The sequence below is a fragment of the Bufo gargarizans genome, chromosome 2, assembly GCF_014858855.1.
Source record: "Bufo gargarizans isolate SCDJY-AF-19 chromosome 2, ASM1485885v1, whole genome shotgun sequence".
In the NCBI taxonomy this organism is placed as follows: Eukaryota; Metazoa; Chordata; class Amphibia; order Anura; family Bufonidae; genus Bufo; species Bufo gargarizans.
Genome location: NC_058081.1, coordinates 568,701,731 through 568,715,389, shown reverse-complemented (window position 1 = coordinate 568,715,389; position 13,659 = coordinate 568,701,731). Strand labels below are relative to the sequence as shown.

Here is a 13,659-nt window from a genome sequence, read left to right as displayed (position 1 = left end):
TTCAAACGGATCCGTCCCCAATTGACTTTCAATGTAAAGTCTGGACGGCTCCGTCTGCGGCTACTTTCACACTTAGAATCCATTGTCTGCATTATATGAGCGGATCCGTCTCAGACGGATCCGCTCTGAACGCAAATGTGAAAGTAGCCTTAGAGGGAGCATTTTTTGTACCGGCATACATTATAACGGACATTTTTTCTACTGGCCCACATATGGGGTTATATTTTGAACTGGCTCATATTATAAGGGGGCATTTTCTGTACTGGCACACAATAATTTATGTACTGGCATACATTGTAATGGTGTATTTTGTGTTCTGGCACGCATTATAAGGGAGTATTTTTTGTACTGGTACAGATTAGGGGGCATTGTTTCCACTGGCACATATTATAAGGGGACTTATAAACTAGTGACATATCCCCTTAGGCCTATGCACACGACCGTTGTGTGCATCCGCGGCCGTTGTTCCGTTTTCCGTTTTTTTCCGCGGACCCATTGACTTTCAATGGGTCCATGGAAAAATCTGAAAATGCTCTGTTTGGCATCCGCGTCCGTGATCCGTGTTTCCAGTCCGTGAAAAAAATAGGACCCGTCCTATTTTTTTCACGGACAACGGTTCACGGACCCATTCAAGTCAATGGGTCCGTGAAAAATCACGGCTGCACACAAGATTGTCATCCGCGTCCGTGATCCGTGTCCGTTTTGTCATTTCAAAGGCAAACTTGACTTAGATTTTTTTTCATTTTTCATGTCCGTGGATTCTCCAAAAATCAAGGAAGACCCATGAAAGAAAAAACGGACACGGATCACGGAACAACGGAAACCGTTTTTGCGGACCGCAAAAAAAAACGTCCGTGTGCATGAGGCCTTACCAGAATGCTGGGTCATTTTTTTTTATTACTAGAATTGTAATTTTGTAGAGGCTCACACACCTCACAACATGCACCAGGTGCTCACTTTCAACGGCAACACCTAATGCCGGTACAAAAAATATATAGAAAAAACAACAGACTGAAAGGGAACTTCATCTAATGTATGAGGATGTCCCTTTGTTTATTTAGCATATGGATATCCTTATGCATGTGTTACTAATTATGTACTTGCAATTGTGTGCATAATTCTTTTTTGAAAAAGCCATTTTGTTTAAACTCTTGTAATAAAGCTTTAGTGCATGCCAATGAATCCTGATATTGATTAGCTCAATGTCAAGACTTCACCCTCTGTTTCAATCACAACCCTTCTTCATCCAGGTCTGTTCTCCCATGCTTCTCCGCCACACGGCACAGAACCAGTCAGAGCACCAGGTTGTGTGCTGTGCTAGTGGGCAGGAAGGGGGTGGGGGGAGCGGAGCAAATAGAAGATTAGCACTGATTGGCTGTGGCTCAGCCAATCATTGTTAGATGTCATTTCAACACAGCCTCCTGGCTCGGCACTGTGTTTGACTAAGGAAGAGCAGCTCTTCAGCTGTGCTAAATAAACCATTTTTTGTCATCTTACATCACAAAAAGTACAACAGCAAGCGATCAAAAAGACATTTGCCCACCAAAATAGTACCAATCTAACCGTCACCTCATCCCGCAAACAATTTGTCCCTACCTGAGACAATCGCCCAAAAAAAAAAAAAAACTATGGCTCAGAATATGGAGACACTAAAACATATTTTTTTTTTGTTTTAAAAAGCTGTTATTTTGTAAAACTTACATTAAAAAAAGTATACATATTAGGTATCGCCGCGTCCGTATCGACCGGCTCTATAAACATATCACATGACCTAACCCCTCAGATGAACACCATAAAAAATAAAAACTGTGCTAAATAAACCATTTTTTGTCACCTTACATCACAAAAAGTACAACAACAAGCTTTCAAAAAGGCGTTTGCCCACCAAAATAGTACCAATCTAACCGTCACCTCATCCCGCAAAAAATTAGTCCCTACCTGAGACAATCGCCCAAAAAATAAAAAAAAATATGGCTCAGAATATGGAGACACTAAAACATCATTTTTTTTTGTTTTAAAAAAGCTGTTATTTTGTAAAACTTACATTAAAAAAGTATACATATTAGGTATCGCCGCGTCCGTATCGACCGGCTCTATAAAAATATCACATGACCTAACCCCTCAGATGAACACCATAAAAAATAAAAACTGTGCTAAATAAACCATTTTTTGTCACCTTACATCACAAAAAGTGTAATAGCAAGCGATCAAAAATTCACTCGCACCCCAAAATAGTGCCAATAAAACCGTCATCTAATCCCGCAAAAATCATACCCTACCCAAGGTAATTGCCCAAAAACTGGAAACACTAAAACATGATTTTCTTTTGTTTCAAAAAAGAAATCATTGTGTAAAACTTACATAAATAAAAAAAGTATACATATTAGGTATCTCCGCGTCCGTGACAACCTGGTCTATAAAAATACCACATGATCTAACCTTTCAGAGGAATGTTGTAAATAACAAAAAATAAAAACAGCTATTTCTTGTTACCTTGCCTCACAAAAAGTGTAATATAGAGCAACCAAAAATCATATGTACCCTAAACTAGTATCAACAATACTGCCACCCTATCCCGTAGTTTCTAACATGGGGTCACTTTTTTGGAGTTTCTACTCTAGGGGTGCATCAGGGGGGCTTCAAATGGGACATGGTGTAAAAAAAAAAAACAGTCCAGCAAAATCTGCCTTCCAAAAACCGTATGGCATTCCTTTCCTTCTGCACCCTGCCGTGTGCCCATACAGCGGTTTACAACCACATATGGGGTGTTTCTATAAACTACGGAATCAGAGCCATAAATATTGAGTTTGGTTTGGCTGTTAACCCTTGCTTTGTAACTGGAAAAAAATTATTAAAATGGAAAATGTGCCAAAAAAGTGAAATTTTGAAATTGTATCTCTATTTTCCATTAATTCTTATGATACACCTAAAGGGTTAACAAAGTTTGTAAAATCAGTTTTGAATACCTTGAGGGGTGTAGTTTATAGAATGGGGTAATTTTTGGGTGGTTTCTATTATGTAAGCTTCGCAAAGTGACTTCAGACCTGAACTGGTCCCTAAAAATTGGGTTTTTGAAAATCTCAGAAAAATTTCAAGATTTGCTTCTAAACTTCTAAGCCTTGTAACATCCCCAAAAATAAAATATAATTCCCCAAATGATCCAAACATGAAGTAGACATATGGGGAATGTAAAGTAATAACTATTTTTGGAGGTATTACTATGTACTATAGAAGTAGATAAATTGAAACTTGGAAATTTGAATTTTTTACAAATTTTGGGTAAATTTGATATTTTTTTTTAGAAATAAAAATTCATTTTTTTACTTCATTTTACCAGTGTCATGAAGTACAATATGTGACGAAAAAACAATCTCAAAATTCCCCTTTATAAGTCAAAGCGTTTTAAAGTTATCAAAGTGACACTGGTCAGAGTTGCAAAAAATGGCCTGGTCCTTAAGGTGAAATAAGGCTGTGTCCCAAAGGGGTTAAATACTGAGGACCTATCTTCTGTTTGAGAAGGCAGTAGCACTCACAGTAGCGCCTGTCACGGATGGTGTTACAGAAAACTAGAAGACACAAATGAAGATCCGACTGACTTGATCCAAAACTAAGGAACAGGAGGGTAAGCCCTGTAAGAGCCCTAGCTCTCTCCCTTACTGCTCAGCCTATGCAAAAATCTCAATGGTAGAAAATTGCATACCCTCGTTCCTCGACTGTATGCACCTGAACACCCTATAATAGTGAGGGGACACGACCACCGGCTCCCTACACTTAATACGGAGGGAGTCAGGGTCACCTAGGATCAAGCCCACAGGCAAACAGAAATAAAGAAAACAGACTTATCTTGTGGATGCAGTAGAAACAGCTTCTAGCATCAGCACACCAGGAAGTTGTATAAACCGCAAAGTGATGCAGTATGGGAGGGGATTTAAAGGGATGCAATCAGTGTAACTAGATGACAGCTGAGAGAGGGAAACAAGATGATAAAACAAAAGAACCTCAGGCAGGAGGTTCCGAAGAACGTGTGTCAGAGCTTCTCAAATGTCTGGCGGTGACAGCGCCACAACTTTCTCTCAGCTTTCCATAGGCCGAGTGATGACACGTTCATCAGTTACATGGCCTATGACCAGGCCAGCACTCTAGAGGTGAATGGGGCTTAGCTGTGATAACAAGCACAACCGCTGTACAATGTACGGCACTGTTCTTGGTAAACTGAGAGAAGGCCATGGCAATCACAGGAGCACCGATGCCTTCTCAAACAGCTGATCGGAGGGGGTCCCAGGTGTTGGACCCTTACCGATCAGATACTTGTGACCTATCTGTTCATGGATTTAATAAATTCATACAGGATTTGTATTCATAGTTGGATGTTGGTATTAAACGAAACAAAGATTAATAAAAGAAAGACGGATGGCAGCCATAAAAAGTGATGAATTTCAGTTTAGCATAAGTCGTCAATTTATTGCCACGAAGTGCCAAGTGATCCAGTCACACTTCTTGATCCTGTACATGTCTATTTGAGATATATGATATGATATATGATTTCAACAAAAGTCAATATCATTAAACATTTAACTATATATACATATATACACAATGACTGGTTTCAGACAACACGGTGTTGGTGTGGCATTTTTGCTAACATATCTCCTGAATTATAACGGTGGAATTATTATTAATTGATCAGTATACAGCAGGGAATGTGATGTCACCCAGTAAATAAAGTCCATACAGTCTACGGTGTAATATACACTTGATGGCTCCTCAGGGGTGGGACTGTCACAATGCATTAAAGTTACAGTCTAATGGGCTGTGAGCAATAACATTGCAGTTATAATTATGTCAAACATATGACTTCTATTCATGTTTTATATGGTATGGCTTGCTGGAAAATAACATCCACTTTAGATTGTTGAAGCTTGTGAATATCCTCATTGATGCTCTTGAATCTGGCTTTACTGGTATGCCTGATTCAGTAATATCTTTCTGCTTCTTTCCTAGAAGAAAAAAAATAGAAGCATGAATGTAGTAACAGTGGGGAAGCTGTATTAACCTCTTAAAGGGAAGCAGTTGTGTCCATGCTAAACCGTTGACAGGGGATTTGGAAGCAGTAGAAACATAGACATACCCATTGTGGACCAGTAGCAATGCAAATATTAACTTTTCTTCTTCTAGATTCTGCTCCAGGTGCACTGGAGGAGAAGCTTCAGTGTGAAGTGCACTCTGCGTACCACACTGAGCTGCTTCCCCCCTTCCCTCCACCAACCAGCTGTAGTGCCCTCCTGATTGGATACTATAGCTGTCAGAGGGGAAGGGTTGTGAAGCAGCTCAATGCATAAAGCACTTCACAGTGAATCCCCACCTCCAGTGCACTTGCAGGAGCAGAACCTGGCAGAATATAAGTTCATATTCTCACTACTCCATATAAGGTACCACTTCGAACCGAAACCAAGTTCGGGAAAAGGTTTTTAACAGAAGAAATAATTTTTTTAAGTTATTACCCGAAGTCTCGCGAGACTTCTCAAAGTAATAATTTCGGCTCATCTGAGCCAATATATTCTAATACTGTGCAGTATTCAAATAAATTTTTATGCAAATTAACTTCGCTCATCCCTACAGGTAACCAGTATTAAGTGTGGCTAGAAGGCGAAAAGAAGTCTCAAAAAAGTTGTGTGACCAAAAACATGTTGAATTTTCTGTATTTGTCATGTCGCAGCCGCAGCATGTTGCGTTTTCATAATGCAACCCAGTTGACAATTAGATGCAATGTCACGTGATCTTCAGGTCGTATGACACATTGCCTTGTAACCCCAGCCTAAAAGTGATGGACACTAAACAGCTACAGCTCATGTTGACCTGTAGTTGTGGTCATGCTGGGCCTCAGATCACGATCTGATATTGGCATTATACATTCACTGTATATGTTGTATCCTTCAACTTACCATTTGCAGTTGATCTTTGAGTGTTTTCACTAGTTTCCCATATGAACTTCCAAGTGCCATGAGGTAGAACATGATAATACTGTAGGACAGAAAACAGATTCAGTTAGGTACAACAGAAACATCTGATATCTGTCCGATTCTCCATTTTAATCTGCATCAAAGACTTTATTTGTCTTACCATGAAAAGAAGAACAATGGTATCGCAAACGCCTGCGATCCAATAAACTGAAAGAATTCCCTGGCGACTCTTGGTAGGACCTCAACAGACATGGAAATAGTATCCCAGATGAACTCCTGGTTTCTAAAGGGACCACAGGCTTTTGATGGAGTCATACTGGAAAGAGAAAGGTACAGCCTAGAATGCTTACAATGATAACAGTGCCAGGTTGTCAAGTACAGTAATGGATCAGGACTACAATATATATGGCATATTTAGATATTTCATGAGTAGTGACTGTTCTGGAAGGATTTACTTGAATATTTAGCTATGAATACAAGTAATATGTTGTCTTTTTTCGCCCTCTTAAAGGTTATATATTACATGGCGGAGCTCAGAGGGGGCTGTCTATGATTAGAAGAAAAGGGTCTGCTTTTCCCTTTTCCAGAAGGTACAGCACTCTTGTCTGTGAGCTGTGACTGGTTTTGCAGTTAATCCCTGTTCAAGTGAATGGGGATAAGTTGCAATACCAGGCACAGTCCATGGATAGGTGTGGCGCTGTTTCTGGAAAACTTTTTTGTAAACTAGACAACCCTTCTATGTCACTGTTGACCTCCATCCCCATACTTTCCCTCTCTCTTGCTACAAATAGACACCTTTCACAGTGTTTGAGCCATTATGCATTTTTTCCACTGCTTCAGATATGTACTAATATTTTATCCTTTATTTATTTCACAGCATTTTTCTTATTTGTTCTGACAAATGACACAAAAACGCACTAGTGGCAAATGAAAAAACACCTGGGAAACTCGCTTGAGCTGAGAATGACAAAGTATAAACTACTAGAGGTGATTGGTCAATGATCACACAACCAAGGTGGTGCGCACATTACTTTGGGTTCTGCAGCAGGGAATAGGAGGGTTGGAGAATGCGGACTGCCTTCATGCATTGTGCGGAGACATGCAGGATTAGCCAGGTGTCATGGTGTGGGGCAGCATTAGCCATCATGTTCCTTACCGTCTGGAATTCATGGAGGGAACACTGACCAGTCTTCGGTATGTTCAGGACATTGTGGAACCAGTTCTACAACTTTTTTTTTTACTCAGTTGAGAGATGTGGCGCTCCAACATGATAACACCTGCCCACATAACGTCCGTGCTACACAATGTGCTCTTCTGGGTATTCAGCAGCTTCCCTGGCCAGCTCCATCACCATATCTCTCCCCCATTAATAATATCTGGGACTGGATGGGGCAACGGATCTCCCATGCAGAGCAGCTAACAACCACCTTGGATGAAATAGGGGTCCCGGTTTAAAGAGCTTGGACGGATATACCACAGGAGGTCAGATATCCAGCAACTGTATAACTGTTACCATGCCAGAGTGGCAGCCTGTATCACAGCAAGGGGAGATGCCACCCAGTATTAATGTGACCCGGCCTCAATGTATACCCTGCTGCAGAACCCAAAATAATGGGTGCACCACCTTGTTTGTGTGATTGTTAGCCAAGCACCACTAGTAATTTATACTTTGTTAATCTCAGCTCAATCACATAGATTTTTCCAGATTTATTTTCCAGTAGTGTATATTTTCATTAGAAACCATGAAAACAAAATTTTGCAATTGACCAACATCTAGGAACACTGGAGTGAATTTTATTTGTGGTGATTATGACTTTTACAATGCCCTATGATAACCGGGACTTGTCAAAGACAGTGTGGTGTCATAGGGACACAGAAGAAGAGGATCTGCAGGTTCTGGGCCAATAATTTCTATCAACGATTTGTTCTGAGGGCAAAAATTATTCCAATCTTAAATGTCCCCCATATTTACATATTTTGCTAGTTGTCTATAATACTTTATAATCACACCTACCTATAGCTGTATAAAATAAGTGTTTATTCTTGGAATACTTACGAAAACATGCTATACAAGACAGGCACCCAAGATATGGCAAGACCAAGGAGCAACACCAGCAGAAAAAAGAAGTTTGCACTGGATGCCCGAAATGTGCGACTGGCTGGTCGGCAGTTGCTGAATAGTGTCAGCTATAATGAAATATGTTGTATAATGTAATTAGTGGTTTCCTGATACAATATCTCTCACTGTTTCCTGCATTTTTAGCCCTCTTTACAGTGGAAGAATAACTCTTACCTTTTTCATATAGAATATGATGAAGTATTTTATTGTGTTGAGGAGAGGAAGCAAAGGGCAGAAAAAGGTTCCAATCCAGCATACCGTCTGCCCATAGATAATGTCCAGCACAAATGGGGGGACCTCAAATTCCTGCTGACCCCATAACTGGATGAGCTTACATGAACAGTGGTCAACAATCATCCTGAAACAAGATATGAGAAGATGATGTATTAACCCCTTAAGGACCCTGATATTTTCCATTTTTCCTTTTTTCTTTTTCACTCCCTGTCTTCCCATAGTCCTAACTTTTTTATTTTTCCATTCACATAGCCTTGAGGGCTTATTTTTTTCGGGACAAGTTGTACTTTCTAATTGCACCATTTCCGGTTGCATACCATGTAGTAGGAAGCGGAAAAAAAAAATCCAAATGGAGTAAACCTTTGAGGAAAAAATAAAACAAAAAACCATATTATGACCCCTATAATTTTTTTGTAGTTATGTGTACAGGGCTGCGTGAGGGCTCATTTTTTGCGGGATGATCGGTTCTTTTCAGTGATACCAGTTTGAAGTGTGTGTGACTTATTCATCACTTTTTATAAAAAAAAAAACATATTGGGTAGTTGAAGTGACAAAAAATGGAAAATTGGCTGTTTTTATTTTTTTCCCCTTACGCCATTTGCCGTATGCCATTAATATTGTTATATTTTAATTGTATGGGCATTTTTGCACGTGGCGATGCCCATGATGTTTATTTTTTTATTGTTTAAGTATTTTTATTTTAAGACAAGGGGGGTGTGATTTGAACTTTTTTTGGGTCCATCAGGTTTCCTTCATTGTATGTCAAAAATAGTTCTACATGCTATGCTTTTCTGGCCCAAAAATGGAAAATCAATGCAATGGAAAACAACAGTAATGTGAACAAAGCCTTAGCCTTTAAAGCACAGAATAAAATATGTCTTTATCCATCATCTTTTGGTTCTGGGGAAAAATATGTATCATGTGCACCACCTAAATATACTGAAATGCTTATATAAAAAATAATTTATCCAGACATCATGCACATATATATGAAAATGTATGTTCTTGTTTCTCTTACTTTCGAGGGAAGTCCATCAGTAATATCTTTACCAAGACAGTAAGGAAATCAAAGATCATCAGTTTATACATCTCCTGACCAACCCGTGTCTCCCAGCACTGCAAACACAAGACAGAATGATTACATTTTAACTTTAATGGTTTGAATACATCTATACACTCACATATAATAAAGTCTCTATTTCACAGTCTGCTATAGTAACTACATAGGTGTGGAGGGACCTGGGTAGGTTGTATTCAAAGAAAAACCAGGGGGCATCTGAATATATTCCACCCTTTAATCTACTTTAGGACCAAACTACCTTTTTGGGGACTGAAATTGTTTTTTTTTTAATCAGCATTCTAGATTTATTTTACTGATTTACTTAATTACTGTAGCTATCTTTTTGTGAGTTAAGTTGTAATTCTGTATGTAACTTTTTGGGGTATATGTTAGTAGTAAATTTAAATAATTTTATTTTTTAGAGGGACAAGCAAAAAAAATGACTTTTTTCTTTGTTCATGCCATTATTTACTGTCTTATAATAAGTATATACACTCACCTAAAGAATTATTAAGAACACCATACTAATTCGGTGTTGGACCCCCTTTTGCATTCAGAACTGCCTTAATTCTACGTGGCATTGATTCAACAAGGTGCTGATAGCATTCTTTAGAAATGTTGGCCCATATTGATAGGATAGCATCTTGCAGTTGATGGAGATTTGAGGGATGCACATCCAGGGCACGAAGCTCCCGTTCCACCACATCCCAAAGATGCTCTATTGGGTTGAGATCTGGTGACTGTGGGGGCCATTTTAGTACAGTGAACTCATTGTCATGTTCAAGAAACCAATTTAAAATGATTCGAGCTTTGTGACATGGTGCATTATCCTGCTGGAAGTAGCCATCAGAGGATGGGTACATGGTGGTCATGAAGGGATGGACATGCTCAGAAACAATGCTCAGGTAGCCTGTGGCATTTAAACGATGGCCAATTGGCACTAAGGGGCCCAAAGTGTGTCCAGAAAACATCCCCCACACCATTACACCACCACCACCAGCCTGCACAGTGGTAACTGGGCATGATGGATACATGTTCTCATTCTCTTTACGCCAAATTCGAACTCTACCGTTTGAATGTCTCAACAGAAATCGAGACTCGTCAGACCAGGCAACATTTTTCCAGTCTTCAACAGTCCAATTTTGGTGAGCTCGTGCAAATTGTAGCCTCTTTTTCCTATTTGTAGCGGAGATGAGTGGTACCCGGTGGGGTCTTCTGCTGTTGTAGTCCACCTTTCTTTCCCATTCTGACATTCAGTTTGGAGTTCAGGAGATTGTCTTGACCAGGACCACAACCCTACATGCATTGAAGCAACTGCCATGTGATTGGTTGACTAGATAATCGCATTAATGAGAAATAGAACAGGTGTTCCTAATAATTCTTTAGGTGAGTGTATAGTTATAGCACACGTGGTTACAGTTATGGGGATAACAAACATGTTAAAGCCCATTCTACAGGGACCCCCAGTGATCTGTCGTTTTTTTTTTCCTTGTCTGTGGATATGCTTTGGTGTCTTTATAACTTACTTTGTTGTCCACATAATTGTATCCGCATATCTCACAAGGTGTTTTATCTTCTCTATCCCCACAAGTGATATTGTTCCATAGAGAGTACAGCAACATTCCCAGACTAGCCAGCCGTAGAAACACACACCTGTAAAGAAAGTCTGTGAGGAATTCAAGTGTAATCTGCTAGTCCTGAAGGAACTTGAATTAGAGATCTGGTTTATAACCTATGCTTGTTTGCCTATTTAGCCAAAAGGCGTCACATCTGCCTGAATTCTGTTTATGGCAATAAAATAAAGATTTATTATCATAAAAAACTGAGTTCTGGTCCACTTCTTCTACTTGGATTTATAACCTACAAATTAAGCAAAAAATCATACCAATTCATTCTCTAAAATGGTTTTCTGAGATTTTCTTTACTGATACCTATGTGATTGCTGGGGGTCCTGGGTGTTGGACCCCCCACTGAAGACCTATCCTGAGGAAATCTCGGAAAATTCCTTTAAAGGGGTTTGGACAATCCTATGGTAGAAGAGTCCATTAAAATGGTTTTCTAGAAAGTACAATATTGATATCCTCAGATTGGCCATCCTTGGTAAGCTCTGAGGAGGCCACATTGCTTACCAGAGTTCAGCAGACTCCTCAAACAGCTGATGGGTGGGATTGCCGGCTGTCGTGAAATTAAGCATTACACAGTTCCTATTCACATAAACGTAATACAGGACAAGTCTTCCAGAGTGATGGAAGACATTTTTAACTAATCTCCACAAATGACAGAAGCAGGCATGGGCTTGGTATTTCTGGGGCCAGAAGCAAAATTATGTCTTTGGGCCCTAAGAATGTCTCCTCTGATGTAAAAGTTCTATTTCCTCATTTTTTGGACCAGACCGCCATGACATGAATTGTTTTAACTATGTCTTGTCTCTGCAGTTTGCCACACAGACATTTTAGATTACAAATTTTTCCATCATCCTCCACCTCCTGGTCGCCCAACAGTGTTATCCTGCTGCCAACTAAAATACTGTAACCATTGTGTTGCCCAGCATTCCCCCTGTATTATTATAATGCCTCTGCACTTTCCCCCTGTGTTATGTCTCCCACCATTCCCACCTCTTTTATTATAATGCACCCTGCAGTGCTCCCTGCATTAGTATGTGCTCCAGCAGTGTCCCCTGCATCATTATAAAGCCCTCTGCATTTGGTATAATTTCCACCAATAGTGGACCCTGTATGTGCATAATGGCTCCCAGCAGTGCCTCCTACATTAGTATAATAGCCCCCAGCACTGCCCCCCTACATTAGTATAATTGGCCCCCAGCATTACTCCTTGCATTAGTATAATGGTCCCCCACTATTGTCCCTGCATTAGTATACTGTCCCCCAGCAGTGCCCCAATGCCCCTAGTAGTGTCCCCTCCATTAGTATGTCCCCCAGCAGTGCCCCCTACATTAGTATAATGGTCCCCAGCATTGCTCCCTGCATTAGTATAATGGTCCCCACTATTGTCCCTGCATTAGTATAATGTCCCCCAATGCCTCCAGTAGTGTCCTCTCCATTAGCGTCATCCCCCAGCAGTGACTATAATGTCCCCCAGCAGTGCCCTAATGTCCTCAATAGTTACCCTGCTATAGTATGTCCCCCAGCAGTGCCCCTTGCATTAGTTTAATGCTCCCCAGTAATGCCTCCCAGCAATGCCCCCAGTAGTGACCCTTGCATTAGTATAATTGGCCCCAGCAGTGCCCAATGCCCCCAATGGTGACCCCTGCATTAGTACAATGTCCCCCAAAAGTACTTACCTCACTAGCACTTAATGACGCATATTCTGAGGGCCTGAATTGCCTGTGTGCTGATGCAGGCTGTGTGATGATGTCATTGCACCTCTTGACACCTGGAGGGATTTATATGTGACTGCCTGCGCTAGTATATTTCTTCATAGGCTTCAGGCCTAGTGGCCTGAAGCTTATGATATTGACTGCGCTGTATGACTCCCCCCTTGGGGCCCCCTGACAATTGCATAGTTTGCTTGGTGCTTGACTGCCACTGGACAGAAGATGAGGATCTTGAATAGGGGATTTTATTAAAAGTTATTTTTGAGACTTATACACTGATGACCTATCCTCAGGAAAGGCCATTAATATTAGTTCAGTAGTGGTCCGACAACTAGAAGCCCTACCGATCAGCTGTTTCGGGCAGCTTCTGGTGACAGACACTATACAGCGGACAAGAGGCTGTGTACACTGTACATTTCCCAGTGGCGGCATAGTGCAGCTTAGCTCCCATTCACTTCTGCTTCTGGCTCCATCCACTCTATAGTTTCTGGTGCCTGACGCTGATCGGTGAGGGTGCCAAATGTCAGACCCTGACCAATCTGTTATTGATGACTAGTACTGTAGGTGGCAGTGATACTGGTAACAGCAAGAGAGGGACCAAGTAGAAAAAGATAAGGCATTTGGGGCATATCTAGGATGTGCAGTTTAAAAATAATGCATATGGGTCTCTGAGAGCCCCTTAAGACCCACCTCCCTGGATAAGCCCTGTCCCTTCATCTAGAGTCTAGTCCTCTGATAAAAATGGAACAGATCAGCAGGAGATTGATCTTTTATCTCTGCCGGTTTTAACAAGGCTGTTTGTTTATGATTGCATTTTACTCATTTTGGGCTAAAGAATATTTTTTTTTTAAATCATTTTTTTCAATTGGTCTTTCTTAAAAATGTTCAGCCATTTCTGAGATACAGGAGTTAAAAATCTGTCTGTTTCAAGCTGTCACCAGTGGCATACCTC

General features: G+C 40.5%; 1 protein-coding gene across 1 annotated transcript in view; it reads right to left on the bottom strand.

The window, feature by feature from the left end:
• Window positions 1-4,440: 4,440 nt before the first annotated feature.
• The window catches only part of TMC4 (transmembrane channel like 4), a 60,795-nt gene continuing 51,576 nt past the window's right edge, over window positions 4,441-13,659 (bottom strand). The window contains exons 10-16 of the mRNA XM_044281685.1: window positions 10,900-11,026; window positions 9,332-9,429; window positions 8,254-8,437; window positions 8,017-8,147; window positions 6,121-6,276; window positions 5,943-6,021; window positions 4,441-4,997 (exon numbers count right to left, since the gene is read on the bottom strand). Of these exons, the coding sequence (XP_044137620.1) occupies window positions 4,956-4,997; window positions 5,943-6,021; window positions 6,121-6,276; window positions 8,017-8,147; window positions 8,254-8,437; window positions 9,332-9,429; window positions 10,900-11,026 (817 nt within the window). The 3' untranslated portion in view covers window positions 4,441-4,955. The remainder of the gene's footprint in view (window positions 4,998-5,942; window positions 6,022-6,120; window positions 6,277-8,016; window positions 8,148-8,253; window positions 8,438-9,331; window positions 9,430-10,899; window positions 11,027-13,659) is intronic.